The 25,010-nt window shown below is 44.4% G+C and overlaps 1 protein-coding gene across 7 annotated transcripts in view; it reads left to right on the top strand.

Annotated features, from left to right (window-relative positions):
* LOC124302987 (polypyrimidine tract-binding protein 1) overlaps positions 1-25,010 on the top strand; it is a 350,109-nt gene that overhangs the window by 290,699 nt on the left and 34,400 nt on the right. For 6 of the 7 annotated variants that reach the window (XM_046759630.1, XM_046759627.1, XM_046759632.1 and 3 more), the window contains one exon: positions 20,355-20,540. In XM_046759630.1, the coding sequence (XP_046615586.1) occupies positions 20,355-20,540 (186 nt within the window). The remainder of the gene's footprint in view (positions 1-20,354; positions 20,541-25,010) is intronic. The other variant, XM_046759629.1, reaches the window with a different exon arrangement.

Below are 25,010 nucleotides of genomic sequence, written 5' to 3'. Positions count from 1 at the left end.
CTGGACGCTCCAATATTCGTTAGAATTGCAGCTTGCCAGCGCTGCCGGAATATTCGAATAACATGGAAATCCTGTGAATACTATTCAGCGATGGTAATTCGGTGATCCGTTTGCGGTGTCTCGCCTGGAGTGGCAGGCTTCGATCGAAGGTTGCGTGTCACGATCGGGACCCGAGCCAGTAACCAACGAAGTAGCGGGACCGAGTCCGAATTTCCTTTTATACGATTTGGGGTGCGATATAAGAGAGGAATAGCGCGGTGCTGCACAATATTGTGTTGTTTGTGGGTAACAACGCGTAAAAGTTTCGAAGCCGGGGGTTTATATTGCGGGAAATGCTCGTTCGGATCGTTGGAAATCGAACCAGAAACAATACCCGTTAGTGTCAATTTTCATTACGGTTCTCGCCCGGCAAGCTTTAGCCTCGTCAAAAGTTTATTACTTGAGCAACTGTGCGGGAACCAACGATGCGGCGCACCGTTACGTTCGCGTTACAAATTTTACCAACTATTTCACCGCGGTCGGAGGACCGTCGAGCATCGGTGAAGGGTCGGGTCCTTGGGTCGGAATATGTGCTTGTAACAAAATGGTTACGGGGATAATCAATCCATGCCATGCCGAGCACCGTACCATACCCCCATACACTCTTTATGGTCAGCCCCTGGCCGCAGGAAACTATCGCTGCGACGTTAATATTCCCCCTTTCGGTGTAATTATTCTCTTCGTGTACCTATGTAGTTGAAGTACGCGATTTTGCCACATATGCATCGTTTTAATCCTTTCCGAATAAACAAGCCGCTTAGCGTCCTTCGCGCGCGTCCAACTCCGTACAACATCGGCACCGGGAAATTTCTAGCCGAAGAGAAAAACGTATAAATCGAGGGAGCGTTCGCCGATGTTTGCAAAGTTATCCTCGGACCCAAGCGATACTTCAAACGTGTTAATTCTGCCGTGATATCTGGTTTCAATGACAACTGAGAAAGCAGGGAGGTTATAACGTGATTATGAGGAGGGGTAATTGATAAGTACCTACCGAGGCACCTGAATTACGGTTTTGGGCTTGAACTTCCTCAAGACAAAGTTGGGTAGGGCGAGTGGCTGAAACACATCAGAGTGTGGGAAATTCCGTTTAGAGAATCCGTAACGTTATCGAAGTTATCCGAAACCGCGGTCGACCCCCGAACCACAGGACCCGAAAATACGGTGGTGCGTAAGGAGCAGCAGCAGCAGCAACAGCAACAGCAGCAGAAGCGCCGTTCGTAAGACAGACGGGCGGTTGGATACACCTGCAAATCTGGATCAAACGGTAACTGGTAATAGTAACTAACTTAGCGGTAACTTTGAGTCAAAGCAAATACTGAAAGTGCCTTGAGGGGTCAACTCGAAAGGCCCGGCACTATAACTGCTCCGCCTCGTTGCCCGTCCGTCCGGACTTGCGAACTTCCGCAAACTCAGCCAGCTGTTTGCTTAGCCATGAATTTAAACGTAATATACACGGTCGGAGTTATTACCGTTGATGTGCTACAACCGCTTCTATGCTTCTGGTATTGCTCAACCGACGACTGCCTAGAACCAAATTATCTTTTTAAAGCTACGCTCGTCCCGCGCTACTCGGTTTAATCCCAACGCTAACGCGACCCCTCTATATATAATTTTACTTTTATTTTCTTTTTTCATTTTTTATTTTTTTCCATTTTTTACTTTCATTTTAAGTTTTTTCTCTTGCTTTTTCTCCGTTCTCTGACTCTTTCTCCCACACCCACCATTTTCACTTGTCAGTCCTTTTTCCCAACGGTCTTAAATCTGCGGGTGGCAATTTCAGCCGGAAAAGCTGGCTCTGATCCTGACTGCTGAGTGTAGGAAAAAAAAAAAATTTTACAATCTTACCAACGTTACACGGTTATATATTTCTGACGCAGAGATACATCGTGCGAATCTTATTCTTAATCTCGTTACCACCGATTCGAGATCCGATCCGTCTGCGAACCATGAATAGGTAACCCGACGTTATCTGTATACATAGCTAATCTAAAAGTGTGTATCAACATTCAGCGTGCGACGCCCATATTGTATACGTAACAGGTGTTTAGAGATACACTTAATTAATTAATTAATTAACTAACTAATTCAACGAGGCTGTGAAGCTACTGCTCCTGGTGCCGCTACTACGGCTCAAAAAAAAAAAAAAAAATTAGAAAATAAAATAAAGATTTGAAAAAAAAGAAACGGACAGACAGAACCGGTGGCGGTAGTCCTGATAGCGGGAGGTAGACGTAATAACTGTAATGTAGAGAAATATTAATATTTTAAATTCAATTTAAATTCAATTAAAGTTAGAGAGTCTTGAGTTATGAGAGACGAGAGACAAGCTGGGGAGGGGGAAAGAGGTGGCGAGAGGGGGTGGTGAGGGAGGCGGAGGGGAAGAGTAGACTGCGTGGAAGTACGTGGCTTTGTGCGATTGGCAATAGCGACTCGTCGTAGCTACCGCTAATTAAGGGGATTCAGGTATTTCTATCATCCACAGTGCACTGCTGTTGCTGTTGCTGCTGTTGCTGTTGCTGCTGGGTACGGTAAACGCGTATATTACGGTTAAACGCATACCCACGCAGGCTTTATTGTAATGGCGATTTATAATCGTTGACGGTACGGGGCGCGCATATTGCGTGAGTAAATAAAGCAGGGGTTGTTTTCGTTCTTCAACTGTTGCGCATACGCAGGCACAAGGCACACGTACATTATTAATTAGCAATTGAAAAAGGGAAATGGGAAAAACCAGATTGCGCTTATATATCTTCTTTAGCCGATTCGGTCCACGAGCGAGTGAATACTTGGTGGTTTTTTTGTGTGTGTGTTTTTTTTTTCATTCTGCTAACGTTAGCGTAACCAACTGTATCCTCGTTTGCATAATTGTGCCTCGTTATTTCCTCCTACCCTCGAGTCAGTTTCCTCACGTGACGGTTTTTAGCTGTAATTTCTCGAATCGTATAACAACGCGACGCGATTCAAAGTTGCCGCATCTTGTGTTGACGGTAATTTGTCATATTGATGTTACAACGACGTGCGTTGAACAGGGTGTCTAACGACCTGAAATAACCTGAAAATTCTTAAATGTCATGAAATTCAATGCAACCCTTGAAGAGTCATAAAATGTCATGAAGTTCTACTAATGAACCTGAAAATTTTATTTTTAGGTTAATCGGTAACGCAGAATATACAAAGTATTGATACTCGTTTACATTTTTTGTTTTTCAAAAACACTGTATTGTTTGTTATTCCTAATTTTAATAAAAAGAAAAACAAGTATTCCATAAATTTCTCGCTTCAGCGTTGTGGTAGCAATATTTATGACGAAAAATAAAAAAAAATCGAGACGTTAATGTCAATGTTAATGCTGCTTGCTATACTCTAAATATTTGAAAAATCACATTTAAATTTTGCCAAAGCAGTTGTGGATCGTCAAAAAGGTCATGAAGAAATTTTTATTTTGTCCTGATTTCCTAGTCGCCGAAAAAATTAGACACCCTGTTGAAGAGATCTTTCACAGTTACAACTCAAGAATCACGGGTAATCTTACGACTTCTGTTTATTGCTTTAAAAATGCTTTTGTAAAATATCGCAGAAAGATGAATGAATCAAATTTTTTCAAAGACTCAAGAATTTGCAAGTTCAAATCGCTGAATAATAGATTTGCAATTGAATGACTCGACCCGAGAATCGGATTTATAAATTGTCCCTGAAAATCAAAAGCTAGGCGAATCTTTCATCGGCAAAGGAGGACGAGGGGAGATCCTTGAATGCAAAAATCACAGCTTTCAATCTGCGCTGATTTTGTCTCTACTCGCGAGGATGAAACCCTTTTGCGAGAAAAACAAAAATACAGACAGGGGCGGTCGGCGTTGGTCTTTCAACTGCGAGTACGTCGCCTCGCTATGGTTATGCAAGGGTGGTTTTTTTCTGTACGCTGGAGTGGGTAGCAACCCTCAGCCGCTGATGCTGCTGTATGGTAAGGCTCAGCCAGCCGGCAAGGGTGTAAAACTTTACCACAGACATGAATTTTTCCTTTCTTCTTCTTCGGCGCGCTTGTATTTTGGAGGGAAAAAAAAAAAAAAAAAAAAACCAGCTACCCTTAACGTACAGTTCCAAATTCTCGCACTCGCCTGATGTGCGCTTCTGTGATTACAACGAGTTTTTCTATTCGTATATAACAAACTTCCATCGTGCCTACTGGTCGAAATATAATTGAAAAATTTTTCACTCTCCGCCGCGGTAAAAAAAAAAAAATAAATAAAAAAAATAACCGTTGTAGAGAAATTATACAAGTCGCGTCAGTGTCGCATTATTAGCGAATTTTCACGTCGCAGTCTCGGCATGTAAATCGTCGTTGCGGTGTACTCGTAAGTCGGGAATTTCACTTTTCACATTCGCGTCCCTCTTCTCCACCCCCCTCATCCGTGCCGTTCCTTTATCCTTTTTCCCCCGCACCCTTGACTTCCTCCTCTCGCGCCGACTAGTGGGTGGTATTAAATGTACCGATGCGTAGTCGAGGGGTCTCGAGTGGTTTTCATTGCGCCCACGTACCGCAGACCGCGATACAGATACGCCATATTTCGACGTTATTCTTCTACGGGGTAGTAGGGGGAAAAATATCGGGCTCTCTTTTCCTCCCTTTTCTCCCATCCCCCCTTCCGTCCTCTTTCTCTCTCCTTCTCTTTGTCCCAGCTTAAAATACACAGCGCTAAGTGCGCGCGGGCTTCTCTACAGAGCAAAAGTTGTTTAAGGGATGCAGCTTATAAGTCCGTCGCGACTCGCGCTAATGACGGCAACCCCGGCTGATCTCCTCTTCCCACCCCTTCTTATCCGCCCCTCGCAGTACGTAAAGACTATTTCAAATCCCAGCCGCCCGGGGCGGAGTTTCACGCAGATAAGTATATTATGGTTGAGAAATTTTTTTTATCATTTTTGAATTATTTTTTCTTTATTTTTTTCTCTTGCACAGTGTTAATTTACTTCACTCTACATTTCGCTCACCGTTTATCCGCAATTTCCTGCCACACGGCTATACTGAATAAATTGCGCACACCTCGCGTGATACAGCGTTCATACAATTTCCTGCCCCTGCGTATTACAGTTGCTACTGCTGCTGATGATAGTCGTTGCGTGATTTGACCGTACATGCATCTATGCGCGTAGATATAAAATGTATATACATCAGGGTGTCCGTTATTTAGGGTGTTGACGATCTTCAACCTTAAATAATTGAAAAAGAATTCTCCAATATTTTCTAATCTATTTTATTGTAAGAGTAACGATGTTCCAAAAAATCTATAACTGCGAGATTTTAGTCGGCATCGGTGCTGATATCTGAGAAAATATTCACATCGTCATACCATCCAATCTCGACGAATTGCACACCCTCGAAATCTAACTTTTTTCCGTTTAGTGGAAGTGCAATTTGTCTAGATTACCTGGTATGACGATGCAAATTTTTTCTCTGATAGTAGCATTAATGCTCACTATCACCTCGCGGTTACAGTTTTGTTTGAGTATTATTACTCTTGTAATAAAATATATACTGAGAATGTGTCCGAAACATGTGTATTTGAAATGGGGAAATCCACCCTTTTATAGGCACGGGTTAAACTTGGAATAAATATCTGAATACATCAGAGAATTGTTTTTCAATTATTTAAATTTGGTTCGGCGGGTGCGCCAGAAAAAAAAATTGTAAACACTCTAAATAACGGACACCGTAGTATACATAAATTATATTCAATCGCGTTGCCAATTTCTCATTCTTAATCCCCTTCATCTCGAATCCTGAAACATATCGCTAACTCGATTCGCCATTTTTTACAGCGTGGAATCCGCTGGATACGATTATATGACCGTAAATAATTTGGAAATCGTTACACCGAGCATTGCTCACGACTAGCGAGTTGTTTAAATTTTGTAAATCGATTCGGAATCCGTCTATTTGAAAATCAACGGCGGCCAAATTTCACCGAGTTAGAGTGACAACGAGCTAAGCAGACCCGTCTCACCACCATCGATAAATTTAAGTTAGTGCCAATACTCTTGGCGACTTTTTCCCTTGAGCTTGTTCGCATCTCGCTGCAGGGGTTGTATCACTTCGTTAGATCTTGAAGTTGTCTCGGCGCGCTGTCTGCGCCGTTAACTACTCTTTTCATCCCTCCTCCTCCTTCACCGTTCGCTGAGAAAATACCAGGGATCTCACTGTAATCGAGTCGTACCGGGATCACCGGATAAATACGGCTGTATAGTACCACCAGGATAACCCGGATCAATTAGATTATCTCCTGTATCTATTGGATTACCCGCAGTGGATAATCGCGTTGCACAACCGAGGAAATACCTCCAAGATTTCTTCCCACTTATCGGAAATACAAATAACGTGTATTTTGTATATCGCAGAGAGTTTGTTTCGTCAAATAATCGCGTCGTGTCTTATATACGGTTCTCGTTTGTGCAAGGCTTCGGTTCCGATGAATAGAGCAAAAAAATAAAATAAGAATAAAAAAATAAAGAAGTTGGAAAGAAGAAAAGTTTCCTAAACTTACGGAAAACCGATGGGGTATACGTACAGAACCGTGAAGATCGGCATGAGGTACGTACACACGACGGGGCGTAAAAAATTTGAAAAGCAAAAAACCCCGTCAAACTTTTCAGCGCGGCACTTCTTTCGCCACCGTTTTGAACGAAGCCAAGCATACGAGAGAGACTCGCGTCTTCTATGGGGTGAAATTATATCATCGGTTCGTTTTCATTTGATCAAATTTTTCCGCTACGTGTTTTACGTTGATTAAAAAGTGAACAAGGTCAGAGAGAGAGAAAGAGAGAAAATTTTCTTCACCATATCAGTTTCGCGAATCGAGTCGATACGTCTTTCTTTCCTTATCGGTAGCACGCGCGCAGGGTCGGGGGGGGGGGGGGGGGGGGGGGTGGAAAAGAAAGTGCAAATAGAGTGAGACTGCACCGTCACGGGCAGATAGCGGCTCCAACTGGCGAAGTCCGCCGAATAAGGCGACAAAGTTTGTGACTCGGGAGAGAGAGAGAGAGAGAGCGGCATTAGCTGAAACGGTTTTGTGCTGCGCGGGTCAGATGGCAAAGGGGTTTAACAGAGGATGAAAAGTGGGGACCTAGCTCTCGGGAGAGCCGGTAGGTATAAATGGCACGAAGACTTGAAATGAAAAAGTTTAAAGTAAAGTTGAAGGGGTGGCTGGCTTCTGGTGCTGCTGCTGCTCGTGGTGCAGGGGCGGCGGGCGACGAGAGTATGTAATACGTGAAAGGAGGACCAGCGGTGACTGAGCAGAGGCCATAGAAAAGTCCTCGTCTATAGAAGCGTGCAGGAGCTTCGAGGCGAAGGCGGAGAGTCGGTCGGTGGTGACCCTTTGGACCTCGGCAAAGAACCCCGACTGACCCCTCCATTACTCTCTCTTCCTCTGTAACTTTCCTCCTCCTCCTCCTCCTCCTCCTCCTCCTCCTCCTCCTCCTCCTCCTCCTCCTCCTCCTCCTCCTCCTCCTCCTTCGACGTTTCTCTGCGAAATTAGTCGTTGGAATTAATTTTATTTACTGATGGATTCCACGGTGTCTTTCAATTCGTCAGTTTCGACCTCGTCGTACGAAACTCGTAGCAAAAAGTGCCGCTATGTCCGTTGAAATAGCTTTTAGGTTCCGAAATTCATATCGTGTGAAATGGTGTGTACGAGCAAAGTCGCGTAGTCGTAGCCTTTCGCCTTTCACCGCCACCCTCGTATATCATTTTCTCTCTGCGAAGTGGACGGGCTTCCCTTCGGAGAAAGCTCGGTCTCGTCTTACCCCGCTTTCGTTATGTTTCGCGTATATTTTTTCCTTCCTCTTTTTCTTCTCCTTGCCGTTTTTATCCGCAGACCTTTTCTTCCTCTCAAAGAATTCTACTGCTATTAGCTGATCAAACGCACTGTGCCGCGATGCAATGTTACGTGGAAGGTTTTGTGCTTCGGTATATTCCTTCCTTCGATCCCAACAGTCGCTGTTACGATCCGACGTATTAACATGCAGCTACGGTTGTTGTTTTACACGAACTCAAGACAAAGTCGCACGCTTTACCCGCTAGTGCGGAAAATCAACGGCACCAGATCCCCGCCCAGGCTGCAAAGTGTTTTTTCAAGGCCTCGCGGTTTTTTACAAGCTTGCAGCAAACAGACAAATGACTCTCGTTTGGCAATCTTAAATTTTCCCTTTCTTCTCCGGGGTTCGTTCGTCGCTCGATTGCTTCTTGCGCGTAATATGAAAAGTTGGGGTGAGTTAGTAAACGTCAAGTTTTCAGCTCGCGTTCCACGTTCCACCCGAGCTGCAGGTCGTTGTTCGTTTCTTTATTCTATTTCTTTGCTTCTTTATTTCTTTATTTCTCCCTTTTGTCGACGGTTCGCTTCTAGTAAAAGGAGTCGAGGCAATGCCGTGAAACGCGGGATACATGATCGCGTAAGAGGATCTTCTTCTTCTTCTTCTTCTATTTCTTCTTCTTGAAGAGATTACCTGCACTTACTTCACATCGTGGAACCAGCGGCAGCCACCGTGAACAGACCGGGAAAATATCGCTGCGTTGACGAAACGAATCCTCAAAATGATCGATACCATCAAAGGTACGCGTTCCAACGGCAGTTTCACGAGTGGAAACTCGAAACTTACGCGATGTAACGAGAGAAACATCGTCAACTCCTTCTCCAAAACTCGCCGCAGTTATTACTACAAATATTTTTCATCAGTCTCTGCTTGCTCTGCGATAAGATTAGCCCCTGTTTACTCTGGCGTGTTCGCTCGCCATCCTCTTCTTTGTCCTCCTATAAAAGCTAATAATAAAGGCTTAACCTCCTTCGCGTTGTGCCTTGTAGGTGTAAGTATGTGTAACATACGCAATTCACGCAGTGATACATGATCGCTGACGAGTGCTTGGATCACCTTAGTTTTAATTTTTTTATCCCACATCGTTTCGAAATCGCGAACGTACGTCCGCAACAGATTTTGAGAGTTTTCAGGAATTTGTGTATCGCCCGCTTCTCGAATAGGGAAAACAAAGGATAGAGCCAAGAAACAGCGTCCTCGCAGTGAATGAAATTCAGCCTGATTGAGGGAATCGAGTTGTACTTGAATGAAATCAGCGTAAACGACTGATTATACAGATGATATACCGAGTTCGTCCGTCTCGACAGAATTGTCTTGTAGCCGTGAATCCTCGCCTCTCGGTCAACCTTGACAAGTACCTGTAATTGTGCGACAGAATTTCGTTTCGACAAATTTTCGAGGTGAGCAATCTTGTAGAACTCGTGTTCTTATTCGTAGCATTCCTTACCTTGCGACCTTAGTTATTCTCTGTTCGGGTGTTCGGTTCTCCCTTTGTATAAATTCTGAAACTCGATCCGCTCAACTGGTGCTAAAGACGGAATTTTGGATCAGAGGAAGAAAGAACGATGCGCGCTGCAGTTATCCTTCATAAAGTTTCCCCCTTTCCTCCGATTCGTCAGTTTGTTGCAATTTTAGAAGAGCCGCTGAAGTTTATTATTTCCCACTAGAACTATAAACGTTCTTTCTTTAGTACATCGTACGACTCTCGCTGGCTCGCTCCCGGACGATTTGCTGCAAGAGGTAAAACACACATATGTGTACACACACACACACACACACACACACACATATATATTTACACGGAACAATTCTCTGCAACAAAAACCTCGAATAAAAGTGCCGTCAAAATTTGATCGAAAAATCGTCGGTCAGATCCGGAGAATGTTTTTCGCTTACGATTGCTCGTCGCGACGATTCCCGTAAAATCCCGTGTAATTCTTCTCGCAACAATTATATATTAAACTCGCAGGGGATGAAGGGAAAGCGATACAGCTATAAATTGACCGAGCGACTGACAGCCGCGGCGTTAGAGATAAGTGTTTTGCTGTCCGAGCATTCGAGTGTTTGGTTTCCTTGATTCTGCTTACTTAGTATCTACCTGACAGCTCGCTACGCTTCCAGACACACGCACACAAACACGCGCGTCGCACTTTCCCGCAGTAGGGGAACTCGATATAATCGAGGGTCGGGCTCTCTGTGTAATTTCCAACGATGGAAATTAATAACGCTTCGAAGGTATTTCCAACGAGAAATATCTCGGGCTTGATAATGAATTTCAAACCGATCTTAAAACCGCTGGAATCTGTATCGCCAAACTGTATATACATACGCTGAGAGAAATTTTTAGTTCCGGTTACCGCTCGGTCTTTAAATATTTTCATTTTTTATCTCAATCGAAAAATATGGTTCTAGGTAAACAATGAAAATGAGTTTTCTATCTGTTACCGAAAAGTCTAGTATCCGTTACTATTCTTTCTCATTACGATCACTGTTACTAGATTTTCTTGCAACTGTTGCGAAAATTTAATGCTTGTGGAACAATAAATTGACGTTAAAGCCTTGTTTAACTAAGAAAGTAGAGCAAACCGAAGAAACTGATTTTGCGTTGCAATTGCCAAAAAAGGATCGACGATAGCGCAAAATGGTTAGGCGTACCTCGTTTTTCGTAATTCCAACAATATTCAAACAGTTTTTTTAACGATATCTGTTTTACTGAATTTTTCTAGTTACTGTAACAAATGAAATTTTTCTCAGTGTATATACAGTGAACGTAATTTGCACTGCTCCTCCTGTTCTACAACATCTCAAAAAATGCTGAAGCTCGAAAAGATTCACTCGTGCGATGACGAAAAACTTGGCGAAAAATCCGATTCGTTTGCGCAGTGAATTTTTCTTCAAAAGCACGTAGAATTGTAAAGCTGACGAGGCGGCTTTCGGTCGGATTTTTGGTAACGTAGTTTCGTCGTCTGCGTTCAGAGGCAAGTGGATAAGGCTTTTGAATATGATCGCGTATAAGATCGGGATTCGACAGAGGTCGTTACGAAATATCATTCAAAAAAAAAAAATCCGAACTCCTCGGCATAATGAAACCGCCTGCAAACAGGATGAGGAGGGGAAACGGAAGAGATAAATAAATAAACAAATTTAGTCGATCGATGAAATGTGAACAAGCAGTCGAGGAAACGACACAATGACTGGGGGTCGAGTGGGTGCTGAGATATTTTACGAGGGGAGTTATTTCCTCCTTCTTCATCCTCTCGCTTTTTCTTCCATCCGGTAATTTATCTCATCACGAAGCGAGAGCGGAAAGGAATAAATAGGTAAATAAACGAGTCCCTGCAGTAGCGAAAATATTAACAGGGATGAAGATGTATAAATATATGTATATATATATAATAATAATAATAATAATAATAATAATAATAATAATATATACGTAATCGCGGCACGAGAGGCGAAAGCTGCCTTGCCGGCATGCCGCCGAAGCGCATTGCAGGTAGTCGGAAAGAAACTCAATCAGGTAGTTTTGCGGAAGTCGGATACGACCGACTGACTCGGGAGTCTATTTCTCGTTTGAGCAACCAAAGCGAGGCGCGATGTTCCTGCAGGAGTCGGGAAAATGATAGGTGGAGACCGTAATTTATCCCCGACCTGCAGCCACGAACGGGGCACCTATTCCAGGGATGCGAAGCAACAACCGCGCATATTCCAAATCTTAGGGGCGAATCAAAGAAATATTATATCATTAATACCGACTCCGGGACGCGCATGGAAAATGGTTTAAGAGGTGAAAATAATCCCGATTTTCCTCTTAGCTGAACCGAGATTTACTCGGGTAGACATTGTGCGGAACTCGCGGCATCAACGGAGGATATATCTTTATAATTTGACGTGTTTTATCAAGTAACCATTGTTTACGGACGGCCGCCCGGCGAAGCTTTATTTCCAACATTCTTCTACCTATAGATTATATGGATAGGTGTGCACTCGCTCACTTAACGATCCCGATAGTCTGACAACCTTTCACAGCTGCTGTGTAATACGACCCCGATGAACTTTCCTTGAAACTAATATCGCGCGTCTTTTTCAGCTCTCAATCTTTCCGACTGGACACGTTCTCAAACCACTCTGCAACTTCGAGTTTACTAACTTATTGTTGAACCAATCGGGAGAATGGGAACATTCGCTGATCCCGTTGTTATCAGTACTTGGGAATTCAGTCACAAGCTATATTTTTCAATTTGCTATACTTTTCAATTGATCGATCATCACAATTTAACAGTGTATAGAAAGAAAAAAAAAAAAAAAACCTGAAAATGTCTTGAGAATTTTGAGTAAAACCGCGATATTCAAAAACATTGAAATTCTCTGTTACATGATTCACGATAAAATTTTGGTTAAAAAATTGCTATTCAATTCCAGAATCTGCATTTGTGTCAGAAATTAATGAGCGATGAACGTGAATGAGATGGATTATTTTTTATCGGCCTGCACACTCGCTTGACCTCCACTTTTGTTCTCCGCAATTTCAGAACTCAAAAGAACCGGCCGGATAAACCAGACGAGATTTGATTCCTTCCCCTTTCGTTTGAAAGCAGTCCATTCTGAGATTTTAAGGAAAATTTCTGGGTGTGAAACATGTGCGGCCTGGCACGAATATACCGAGAGTGAAATCGCTGCTTACGCGTGACTAAGAGAAATGTTTTTTTTTTTTTTTCCCCCGATTTTTTTCATTCCGTCGTGGGGAAGAAGCAGGAACGGGTGGGGAAATGGTTTTGCGGAAGGTTGTAGAATGTAGCGAATAAAAATTCAGGTTCTTATATACCGAAGGAGGATGAGGAGGAGGACGAAGAGGAGGCGGGCGATACATCGATCGGCTGAAAAATTGAGGGGGCGTGAGAAACGGGACGAAGAGGACCTTTTCTGCGCTCCGTTCCGTCGGGCGATTCTCGATAACGGTGTTCCTCTCTCCCTCTCCCTCTCCCTCTCCCTTTATTACACATAGCAGCGGTCTCTCTTCTTTGAGGCCACAATGCATCTCCTCGCGCGTGACTCGCCGCGGTCGCGCGACGCGAAAGCCATTTAACGGCGGGAATTCCGAACGAGTCGTAAGAAAATATTGGCTCCGTGATCTTTTTCGTCATAAAGAACGCTTTCGGAGGAGATTGAAAAGGCGACGAGGAGGAGAGGGGTGGGGGTAAGACTCAAAACACACATCCCACCGCCAGGTCCGGATGAAAATTTACTAGAAATTTCTTCGTCTTTGACGAATCGACGAACACGGAGAAGCGGAATTTCTCTTTCCACCTTTGTCATGTTCAAACCGTAATTACCCTTTGCACAAATCTTATAAGCTTGCCGCGAAGCTCCAGATTCGTGGTTAAAGTCTGAGTACAAGATCGGGCGGCTCGATAACGATTATGAGTAAGCCCCGAAACTTGAAAGTCATCCGATGTTCAACGACAAAGCACGTGGAGCGCAAAAACAAGCCACGAATCAGAAAGAAAAATTTTGGAAGCAGCTTGGAACAAGGCGACTAAGGAATTCACGTGGCATTGTTTGAAAGCGAGTTCAACCAAAGTCACAGATCGTGGAGTCAGCCGAGGCGGAAGAACACTGAGAAGTTAATTTAGCATCGGTTCATTGAAACGTCGAGGCGTTAGGGAGAAATCTGGGATCCAAATCCGGAATCCGAGGGTCGCACCTTTTGGGACCGGCCCGTCCCACCGCGCTGGGTTCAAGAGACGCTCCCTGCCTCTGAAATAATGGTAACAATCCTTACCCGGGAAGGGTAAATATATTGTGTACGAAAGCCAGTTAAATATTTAGTGCTTTTGCGCTAATGGCTGGGTTAGTGCCGGTAATGCGACGCCTGTGTAATGCTCAACTCAATTTCCCCCGCTGACAGCTTTCGGCTTTTCAAAATATTCCGCACGTATATAATATTCTCGTCTAGCAGGAGAGGGAGAAAAAAGAAAGGATCCTTCTCGCGTGATCTGTTTCTTTAGAACCGTGCTGCCACTTTCACCGGAAGTTTAACCACCCTGAAACCTTTTTCAAGATCTGTTTGGTGACTGAAAGTCGTTGGATATCGCGCCATCGTAGTTTCTCAAGATCGCCGTGATCTATCGGCTCATGGCAGCACTGGTGCCTAATTTCTCGCGGATAAGCGAGTTGACGCGCGTGCGAATTTGGAGCAGTCGCCAGAACGACGCGCTTCGGAAAACACGTTCACGACAAGGCCTAAGGCCGATACACGTCCAACCTCACGAGGTTGACGAAAATAGTTCTTCTCATAGAGATCGCGAGAACGGCAACGGCTCGACATTCCCCGGTACAGATGCACGAAAATAATGCGAAAACAACGTATCACGTATGCGAAATTGCGATGGTGTGAGTCAACGGACGGATTTAATATCATATAATGATGGGATATACGCGTAACGATAATGTATGTGATATAAGATCGACATAACGTCATGGGATTTTATGCTTCAGGTTTTTCCCACGTGAGCTAATAAATGATATTACGATTCGACAGCTCAATCATTATAAGTTCTCATTCAAATTCGTAATAAACCTAGAACTATCATCCTGGATGATCGAAACCAATACGAAAATTCGAGGTAACTTCGAATCGAAGAAGCTTCGACCATACAAGATCTTTCGGATCGTTGTCTCACGGAATCATCGAGGAGTCAAAAAATCACTCGAATCTCGTAAACGTTGTTCGCGTCTAAACGCCTTCCAGCCGTTCGAAACAATTCTTGCTTCGTAAAATCGCAGCGATGCGACATTTCGTTGGAGAATTTTCCCGACCTTATCATAAACTCGCAGCATTACGATATTTCCGATTCCTTGTAACTAAACGACAATGTCGCTGCGGCAGCGAAAATTCCGCGCAGTAGTATAAACGGAAGTGGCGTAGGGAGGAGGATTTCCCAGGACGACGGCGACCTGGAGGTACTTTCGGATCATGTTGGGGAGGATCACGCGGTGGTTCCCGAGAATGGGATTGCTATTGATTATTTCCCTCTGCCTTCGCGGATGCGACCCTGCGAGAATCTTTCTCCTGTTTCTTCCGCTCCTGAAAATAAAAGGCGGCCAATCAGCCACGTTTCGTGCGAAAATTTGAGAAAACGCGGCTTCACCGGGAACCGGGAATCTGGCAGGAATAACGCTGGAACAACGCGAGCGTTACACGTGTACTTATTCTCTGAACAAGATCAGTGCGCGTTTATCCGAGTCGCAAGCTCGGCGCGATTATGGGACGGAAGCTCTACTATCTCCGTGTCGTACCTATACAGAACAAACCATGACGAGGGGTCGTAACTCGAAATTTCCCTCCCAGCGCTGCGGGATAATCGCACGTAACTTTTCAATTAGCGAAACGTAAGCTCCGAGAGTTATAGGGTTATATATACATATATGTATATATGTGTGTGTATATATAGATAGACGTATGTATCGCAAGCTCTTGTATCACGTACTTTTACACACAGCTCTATCACCGCACGGCGTTTGCCTTCTCGATTCTCCTACGACCGCGTGCGGCCTGAATTATCCGACTACACTACCCGCAGCCATGAGAGCGGAATGATATTCTCTGCTGCCTGCCCGGGGCTTGTTCGTCGGGATTATTATTTCCCTTTTTTACTTTTCCTTCTTCCCTTGAATCCGCCACTGTTTCCCCCCGAGAACGCGTATTCCCGGTGAAGGACGGGGCGGTGACGCGTTTTTTCCACCCCCTTTTCGCTTTACCCCTCTTTCTCTCTCTCTCTCTCTCTTTCTCTTCCTCTTCCTCTTCCTTTTTCTCTCGTTCCCGCGCTGTTTTATCCACCCCGGGACCGCTCCGCCAGAAATGCAAAGTAATCGCGCGATAACAACCGCAAACAACCGTTCTAACCCAGCGGGCGAACTCTCGCGCCCTTGCGGGCCGTGTCGATGTGTACAGTTTTGCGTTAAAACAACCCCCGACACAGGCGGCCGATGCGATGCCGCCGCTCACTATCGTTCTACTACGTTCGCCGACCAAAAACACTCTGCCCGTGTAAATACGCCGGGGAGGGGGGGTAAAAAAGAAACTGAAATTAAAATTCAACGGTAATTAACGTGTGCACAGTTACCAACGATTCTCACGCATAATTAATCATTGAAACCTTAAGTTATCACAGAGTCTAGTTTGCGGAAACAATTGCAAAACCGGTCCAACTGGTCCGGCATTTGGTTCGCGGAACATAATTCTCTGGTGTTTGGAGGATGATATTTTATGAGAAGTGTCAAGTTTCTCGAGGAAGTCTTCGCGTAGCATTTCTCATCGCATGTGACAAGTACCTTGGGTGACAAGCATAACCCGATCCGCATTACTTTAATTTTGTGTAAAATAAAAATTTGATTTCGGATTTCGAATAAGCGATGATACCCTTAAAGCCCAAACAAGGCAGGCTGGAGTAGCGAATTGATACCTACGTAGGTCCGTGAACAACATCCGACGATGCCCGCGCAGCGTGCCGAAATTGATTTCGTAAGCGATTGCAGTGCCGTTTACACACGCCGAGAGGAAATAAATTGAAACCTGTACAGCTTATATATATACGTATATAACATAATTCGTACCTTGCAAAATACATAATCCAGAAACTGCTGGTTTATATCGTATCCGCTTGTACCCTCATATACCGAAATGATAATTATCGGCACCCCACCGCCATCGTTATCATCATCATCATCATCACCGATGCGATTATTATCGTTAAATTAATTGCAATTGGTGATACGAAAATAATGACAATAACGATGATGATGCCGATCGTCGCCGTTCGCTCGCTCGCTCGCTACAACTGCACGCGCATTTCCATACTCTGTACACCGGCACAATTTACCGTAAATTAAACGGGTGTTTTGGGACGCATGCAGGGTGAAAGAGGAAGGTAACGATCGGAAAGATAAAAAAAAAAAAAAAAAAAAAAAAACAGAAGAAAAGAAGAAAAAAATAAAAAGGTTCACCGCATACGAGCGCGCCGTTCGTTTCACCGGTTGCATGGAATTCAGTTATACCTGCGTTAATTACGCCGAATCGAGGTAGCGGGCTTTCGGTTCGTTCGCGTTTTGTCCAGGTGTTGGTTGACCGGGTCGCGGTTGCTCGGTTGGACGTGCGGTTGGTCGGGCGTAATGCACCGCGTGCAGGGGAGGGAGTTGGAAAACGGGGACGAGTGCCGACGAACGGACGAAATGTTTGTCGGTGAAAATCTCCGCCTCGGCTTCGTTCCCCGTTCCATCCCACATTTATGCGCATTTCATTCGCAAGTGCAGCGTGTGTCGGAGGCCGGCTACGCGGGGAATTCGCTAACGGCGTTACAGCCGCGTTTTCCTCGCAATGACGATCGGAGATACGGATCTGAAATTTAGTTTCCACCCACCCTCGAGGGAAGAAAGGCGGCTTCGGTGTTGCAGGGAGTCGCTTCTCTTCTTCTCTTCCCGCCCTTCCCGATTCTTCTCTTTCCTATCTGCGTCCTTCCCTCGCTCTCGGCACTCGGTGAAAAACAAGCCCGAACTCTTGAAAATCGTTTCTCATATTTTCATCACGTTCTGCGGGCCGAGAGGAAATTACGCGCCACAGAGCCGGCAAACACTCGTCCGTCCCGTCGGATTCCTTTGACCGGCTTAAACGTATCCGGGAATTTTTAATAACTGTCATCTCGTACCGCGTATTTCGAGCGAGGCGCACGAAGCTCCTTCTCCTTTAAATCTCTAGTTCATATTATGCCACAACTCTCGTTTGATCTGCCAGATGAGGGACTAAAATTATTATACACGTCTATACGTATATTATACATATACATGCATAACCCACGAGAGTTGGTGGATTTAGTCGTGCGATTACACGAGATGGTTCTCGTTTAACTACACGATGCTTCGCGGATGAATTATTTGCTTTACCGACATTTTGTTTTCCTCCCTACGATTTCAGATATGTATATATATATATATATACATATAAGCTGTTGGGTAAAAGGTTCGATTTATTAGGGGCCATCCATAAATTACGTCACACGAATTTTAGAACTTTTAAACCCCTCCCCCCGTCCTTGTCACATTTTTAGAACCCCCTCCCCCCCCCCGATGTGACGTCACAAATTTTTCAAACTTATGCATGTGTTTCATTTTTTTCTTATTTTTATTAATAAATAATCTTTATATATAAATTTCGTGTTTTAGTATTTTAAATTTTAACATGTGACGTCACAAAGCTTTTGACCCCCCCCCCCACATTACGGTGATACCCTCTCCCCCCATTAACGTGTGACTTCATTTACGGATGGCCCCTTATGTAACCTTGACGATAGTCATAAATATGACGCGATTGGATTGAAATGATCGTTTGCTTCTGGTTTTCGGTCACTCTCATTGATAAATTTACCCTCCCAGCTCTTCGGTAATCGAGATATTATGAGATTGATTATTGACCTTATACCACCGGGATAACAGCTAACAATTTTCCGAGACTCGATACTATCCAGCTTTTTGAGTAATAAACGGCTAAGCCGTGCTCTGTAATCACCGGGTTTGGTCGATGCTACTGTACGTACCATGTGTTTGTACATATATACGTACACATATATATACAATCCCTTTATTTCTCTCTTAAATATCTTTGCTTTTTCTCCCGCTCCGTAGAAGGTTCTCGACCGACCGAGTTTTATTTTCCTCCCGCTTTACTGCACACCCTCATCTCTTTTCCCTCTTTGTCTCCGTCGCTATACGCTCCCGGCTCATCGAACGAGTCGAGCTTAAGCAATATTGATTTGAGCAAGAGAGAGAGAGAAAGAGAGAGAGGAAAATAAAAATAAATAAATAAATACGAGAAAAAGAAATAAGGCGAGCAAAGCAACGCGCGTTCAACAAGCAGCCTCCTAGGGTTTCACAGGATCGCTTTTTCTCAGTTTATAGTCTTTTACACACACGGCTTGTATACACGCACAAGGCACCGTTTCTTCTTCCAAAGATCTATTTGTTTCGTTTTCCGCGATTTACAGTTCACTTACACTTCCATGAAAATGAATTAAGGACGGAGGGACATTCTGAGGAGAGAATTGAACCTTGTGTCCCGCGAAATTTCCCTTGCTTGTTGTTTCGACGCGCCTCTGTCTTTCATTTTCGCGATGAATCCGGGAACTGTAACGATCCTGATAACGACGACGATGATGATGATGCTGATGGTGATGATGATCGCACAACGCCTAGAAAATTTCGTCTTCCATCTCTTATATAATATATATATATATACACATAACACAATAATCCGGTACAAATTGTTAACCGTAGAAAGTGAAGAGGGGGAGGAGGTGGTGGCGGTGCCCTCTTCCCGCAGAACGGTTGCGCCGAGATGAGGGGTTGAAACCACTAGCTCAGCTGTTTGTTATTTATCGTCAGGTCGACCCCCCGGATTAACCTTGCCAACACCCTCGCCCCGCCTCGCCTCGGCTCCCGCATCCACGATGAAACAATGATTATATGCGGTACTTAACTCCGGTAAAATCCCATTATCGCACCTCAGCGTAAATTTCCCACCTCCCTCCGAGTTATATTCCCACTTTTTCTTCCATCAAATATCTTCGTGCCTTCTGGAGTGAGCTGTAGTTCAGATTTATTATCATTTATTACGAATAGAATATCGAATGTAGTCGCGGTCAGGTGAAAAGCATTGCTGCTGATATTTACGTACAGACGTCGGTGATTCAACGAATTTGCTGAAGTAAACTCTACCTCAGAGTCGAGTCGATATTTCGGCGATTAGATTCGCGACGAGTCTTTCGGCCGACGAAGGCTTCTATCATTTGAGAAAGAGGACCCGCGGAGGCGGCCAACCAACCCCATCGAGGGAAATTTAATCTGGCCCGATGTAACCGTAAGAGAGGAGGCTTCCCAAGGCGGTGGGAGGTGGGCGGTGGGGGGGGGAACGAGTGGGGTCGGGAAATTATGCAGATTAATTAAGGAACGTTGCAGAGTCAGAGAGAGAGAAGATGGGGCAAGCGAATTGGGGAACTAAAATATCAGAGCGGCAGCAAAGGCGAGACGACGAGCGGGAAACTAGGCCGAACGTGTAAACACTCTCTCGCAAATTGAAAATTAAGCGAGTCCCCGGGATTTGTACAGCGGCAAGCAAAACTCCTCCGGGGGATATTCGTGTTCGCGGCTTTCCCACGGGAAAATAATCCCCCCCCCTCCCCTCCGCCACTTTCGCAATTCCTCGCCCATCGCTAAAGAGTAAACGATGCTCGCGGCGTGCGCGTCACATGAATATATATGTATAATGATTTTGTACACGCTTTTTTTCACCCTCCCCTTCGGAGTGAGTCAATTTTGCAAACTGAATACACCGCGACGTTTTCCAGATTCAAAATGATCATCGAGCTTTCGACAGGTGAAAGTAATATCTTCGTTTGTTGTTTCAGGCCTTTTTGGAGATGGCCGACGAAGGGGCTGCGGCCACAATGGTGACGTATTACGCATCCTGCGTGGCCCAGCTGAGAGGAAGAGCTGTTTACGTCCAATTCAGCAATCATCGAGAGCTGAAGACGGACCAGACCCACAGCAACGCGGTCAGTAGTCCCACAAACATCATCGCCAACCCGTCCAACGTCAGTATCATTATTATTTTATTTTTATTTAACTTATATTGTATACTTTGAATTATACTCGTAATAACATATCTTATACGTGCGTATACCAGGGTGGTTAAAAAAAAGTAGTTTCTTTATACACCCTCGAATGTTGATGTTTTATAGAAAGAAGAACCTCCCAAGAGATGAGCTCTGTATTGTTAGATCTGACAGGTAGATCTTTTAATTTTCATCTCCCATTCATTTGCCATGGGAAAATTTAACTTTTTTTTTAACAGTTAAATTACTCGTATAATATCCAATATTCTTTAAGTTCACACGTAGATCCTTGGTACCGATTCTTCAAACTTTGCAAATCGCTGTAGCAAAGCATAGTTATCATCGTTATAACACTATCGATTTTTTCTGTTACGACGGTAATATGTTTTCTATGACGATAACCATGCATTATTACGGAAGTCTGGAAAGCTTGAAGAATCAGCTTCATGGATTTGTGCATGAATTTGAAAAATATCGAATACCTGACGAGTATTTTAACTTTCAACGAAAAATGAAATTTTCCCACGTTAAATGAATGGGAAATAAAAATTGAAATACCGACCTGTTAGACTTGAGTTAACGAGCTTATATTTTGAGAGTACTCTTTTCTTTCTATCAAACACTGACATCTGAGGGGGTAAGAGCAAAAAAATAAATAAAAATTTCCTTTGGACTACCCTAATATACACCATATGACTGTAACATAGGTAACTGTGATATACTTCTCGTTTTTATTATTCTTGTTACGACAATTATCACGCATGTACGAAATAACGTCGATTTCAATCCATGTTTCGCGTGGTGTTTCCATATGCCGCAGGTGATTCATGAAGCATCCTCGAAATGCAGTCGCTTAAGCAACGCGCTTAGCAAGCCTTGTCCGAATGTCGCTCCTCTCGATGTAATTATTTTATCGGTCGATACACCTGCGAAGATTCGTAACTTTGCCCCGTCTATGGCTCCTCTAACTGACGTGTGCACCAGGTGATTTTATTCCACTACCTCAAATCTCCAATACAAACTTCCGGCGTTGTGGACTATAATCTTATATAATCTTATTACGACCGTCATCCCGCCGCTTACGGTGTGCAGTAGTCCTATATCTACTAAAAACCGTTCCTCACTCGTTACGAACGGTGATAAATTAATTCCCTACTTTGATAGGAAACTATCTCGGATGTACGTACATTGCATCTCGACGCGAGGCTGTTTGAAACAAAATTCTCGAAAACTTAATTGTTTACCAAAAATTGTCAGTTACCCATGTTTAATGTCGGGAATTCAGACCTAACGAAAGTTTTCTGTGTTCGATGATTATCCCCCCCCCCCCCCCCCCCGCTTTCATTCTTTCGCGAACACTTTTGCAAACAGCAACAACAACAACAATGTGTGTATAAATTCAAAGTAGGATAAGACCGGTTGTTGTGAATGAGAACCTCGCAACAATTATTACATTAAGCGGGATAAAACAAGGGATAAGGATAAAACACCGTACGTACATATATATGTCGTAAAAAACAAAAAAAAAAACTAAAACCCCGTTGTATATGGAAACACGCGGGTCCGGGTTTCGCTGTCCCGTAAATCCTTGGGCGTGTTGTTCCAAAAATGAGTAAAAATCCCACGGCTTATATCCGCGCGGCGTCACTTCAGGCTCAACCTGGCTCAAGAGGACGATGACGGGCCCGCCGCCTCACAATCAGTCTTCATCTTCACCCCCATCCCTTCACCCCCTTCCTCACCCTGCGCTTCGGCAACGATTCCTGCAGAGCGTCGCTTCCACGTCCCGACAGACACAATAGGCCGAGGAGAATATTATTTCCCCCGAAACAATTAAAACTTGAGAAACTTGGCGTCATATCGCGATAACCGGAAACCATCCTCGCCACGCTGATGACTGGATACTCGCGTAAATATTATTACATGTATGCATGAAACTCCGGGTAATATATGGATACGTCGGGAAAATCTTCCGCCACCGTCTTGAGGAATTAACCAACTTTCTGCCACCATGTTTCTACGACAATAATTTTCGTTTGGCTAAAATTTCAATTTGTCATATTGTTTTGCACTGAGATATCTACATCCTCCAGTTCTCAGGCCTACCTTAGTCGTTGCCGTTTCATCGATTTTTTATTAAATTTTAGAATTAAAACGATTCATCTTCAAATTTTTACCACTTCGATTCCACCGTCGGAAACAAATGCAACCTAACGTGTTTATCGTGTTAAATAAAATTGAAGAAAAATTGCAACGCCCGACTTATCTTACCGAACACAATATTCTAAGGGAAAAATTTCAGGACATACCAAAAAAAAAGGCACAAGTTTTTCCTTTTAGTTTGACGTAGTTAATCCCGCACATGCAAAAATCGAGCCGCCAAAAAAAAAAAGAAAACCAAAAAAAAAAAAAAACAAATTGTTTCAAGTTCTTCTGTCAAAAAAAGTAGTCATGTCGGAGCAGGTATATCCTTAAGTTTTCAGAGGGGTGATGAAAACGGGATGATGATTAAATCCGTGCAAACATTCCGACGGTATATAGTTTAACGAAGTTTCTTCGTGTCCTCTGCATCCCGCACGTCACGTCACTGGGACTTTGGCGGGAGTAAAACTCCGCGGTTACACGTTGTACGTAGGTATTTGTGTCACGTAGTCAGAGGAGCCGAGGGCCTGGGGCTAGAAGAGGAGTTGGACCCGGTTGCGTTCGGTTCGACTTTGCTTACCCCGCGGCGCGGCGAGGCGCGGCACGCAGTCGGGTTAATTAAACGTGTAATCCCCCATCCGACAGATTCTGCCGGGGCCTCGAGGCCTACGCCGTCAGCGGCGACGTTGACGGCGGCGTCCCGCCCCCCGCATTCGATCCCTAAACAGCCCCCGAGCGGACCTAAGCTCTGCCATAATTAACGCCCCCGCATTATATAATTTATGAACGACCTCCCGCCGACCGAGTCCATCAACGCCGGGGTCGAAAATATGCGAACCCTGCGCCACCCCCTTTTCAATTACATAATTCACCTACGCGTTACGTCGCGTATGCTTGGGGCGGATTCTGCGCTACGATTTGCTTTGCAACTTTTGTTCGACACTTCGTCCCGTTTGTAATAAGGCTTGATAGTTTCGCCAGCTAGTATTTGGCTAATTACGTAACGCTCCGTCCTGCCTTGCAGATATGCCCCACAGCCTTTTTACCCGTTCGTTTGGTGGGCTTCCGGCCTACCGCCCTTCTCGCTAGGTCCTTAAGTTATAGACTTTTAGATCGGGTTTATACACCCCATAACCGGGGCCGAACCTTCACCATCCGCAGCTCAAAGGCCTACCTTGCCTGAATGTTTTATGCGGTCACACGCTATGGCCGGCTATTTATTTCCGGAAGGTATATCGGGCTGCGGGATTTCACTCTCGTTATACGTTGTAAGCCACCCCCATGGAAATTATTACGACCACGGATTACGCGTTGCGCGATCGAATTATGTGCTCGGGAATTGCCGAGATTTCTTTACGGTCAAGTATCGTGTGGAGATGATATCGAGTCGAATTGAAATATGGGAAAATTAAAGAATCGAATTTAAAAGCGACACGGCAGGTATATTTATACAATGGAAAAGAAAATTTTGGTGCCGGAATCATAGAATTGATTTTTCGATCAATCTTGCAATTCTTTCCCAAGCTTGAAAACTAAGTGATATATTCTAACTGTACACAGAAAAAAAGAATTCTTTAAATTTACCATGCGTGAAGATCAATTAGGGCTAAATAAATGTTTTATCGAATAAAATAAATTTTGATTCACTTGATAAGACGAATTATTGTTCCTATCACATTTTTGTTGGATACAAATAACATTTATTTGAATGGAATAACCATATATTTTACAATGTTCGATAAATTAAACAAATCCTTTCTGGGTGCGTACAAGTCATTTTGGAAGAAAAATTTCAGCAGGCGAGAAGCTTTTCAACGCGGATCGAAAAGTCGGCGCTGCGGCGCGGTGTCCCGGGGCACGAAAAGAAATTAACCCCCCCAACTTCCGAATCCCTTCTTCCTACTTGGAGCTGGAGTTTGAAAGAAGCGACGAAGCCGTCTAATTTTCACCGTCTTGGGAGGTGTTTCGCGTCAATGCGGAATCCGGGCGAACCAACCACCTTGGGATTCGGTTGCGGCTTAGAGCAATTAGAGGCGGAAAGCGGTTAAGAGAAGCCGACGAACAGGCAAGCAGGCGGCCAGGATGATCCGGTCAACCTGCGCGTACCTCGGACGTCGCGAGGGTAATTATCAAACGGCTCGCTGGGGGTGAAAGCGCAGCTACGGGGGGGGGGGGGGGGGGGCGGAACGAGTCCGGTGCTAAATTAATTACCGAACAACGTGTACCGGCGCGTGCAAAAACACTAATTTGCGGGTTCGCAGACACGTGCGAGGTTAAACGCCCCGCGACGGCGTCTTTATTAAGCCT

This window comes from Neodiprion virginianus, chromosome 4 (genome assembly GCF_021901495.1).
Source record: "Neodiprion virginianus isolate iyNeoVirg1 chromosome 4, iyNeoVirg1.1, whole genome shotgun sequence".
Lineage (NCBI taxonomy): Eukaryota > Metazoa > Arthropoda > Insecta > Hymenoptera > Diprionidae > Neodiprion > Neodiprion virginianus.
This window is presented reverse-complemented; position numbering and strand designations above follow the sequence as displayed.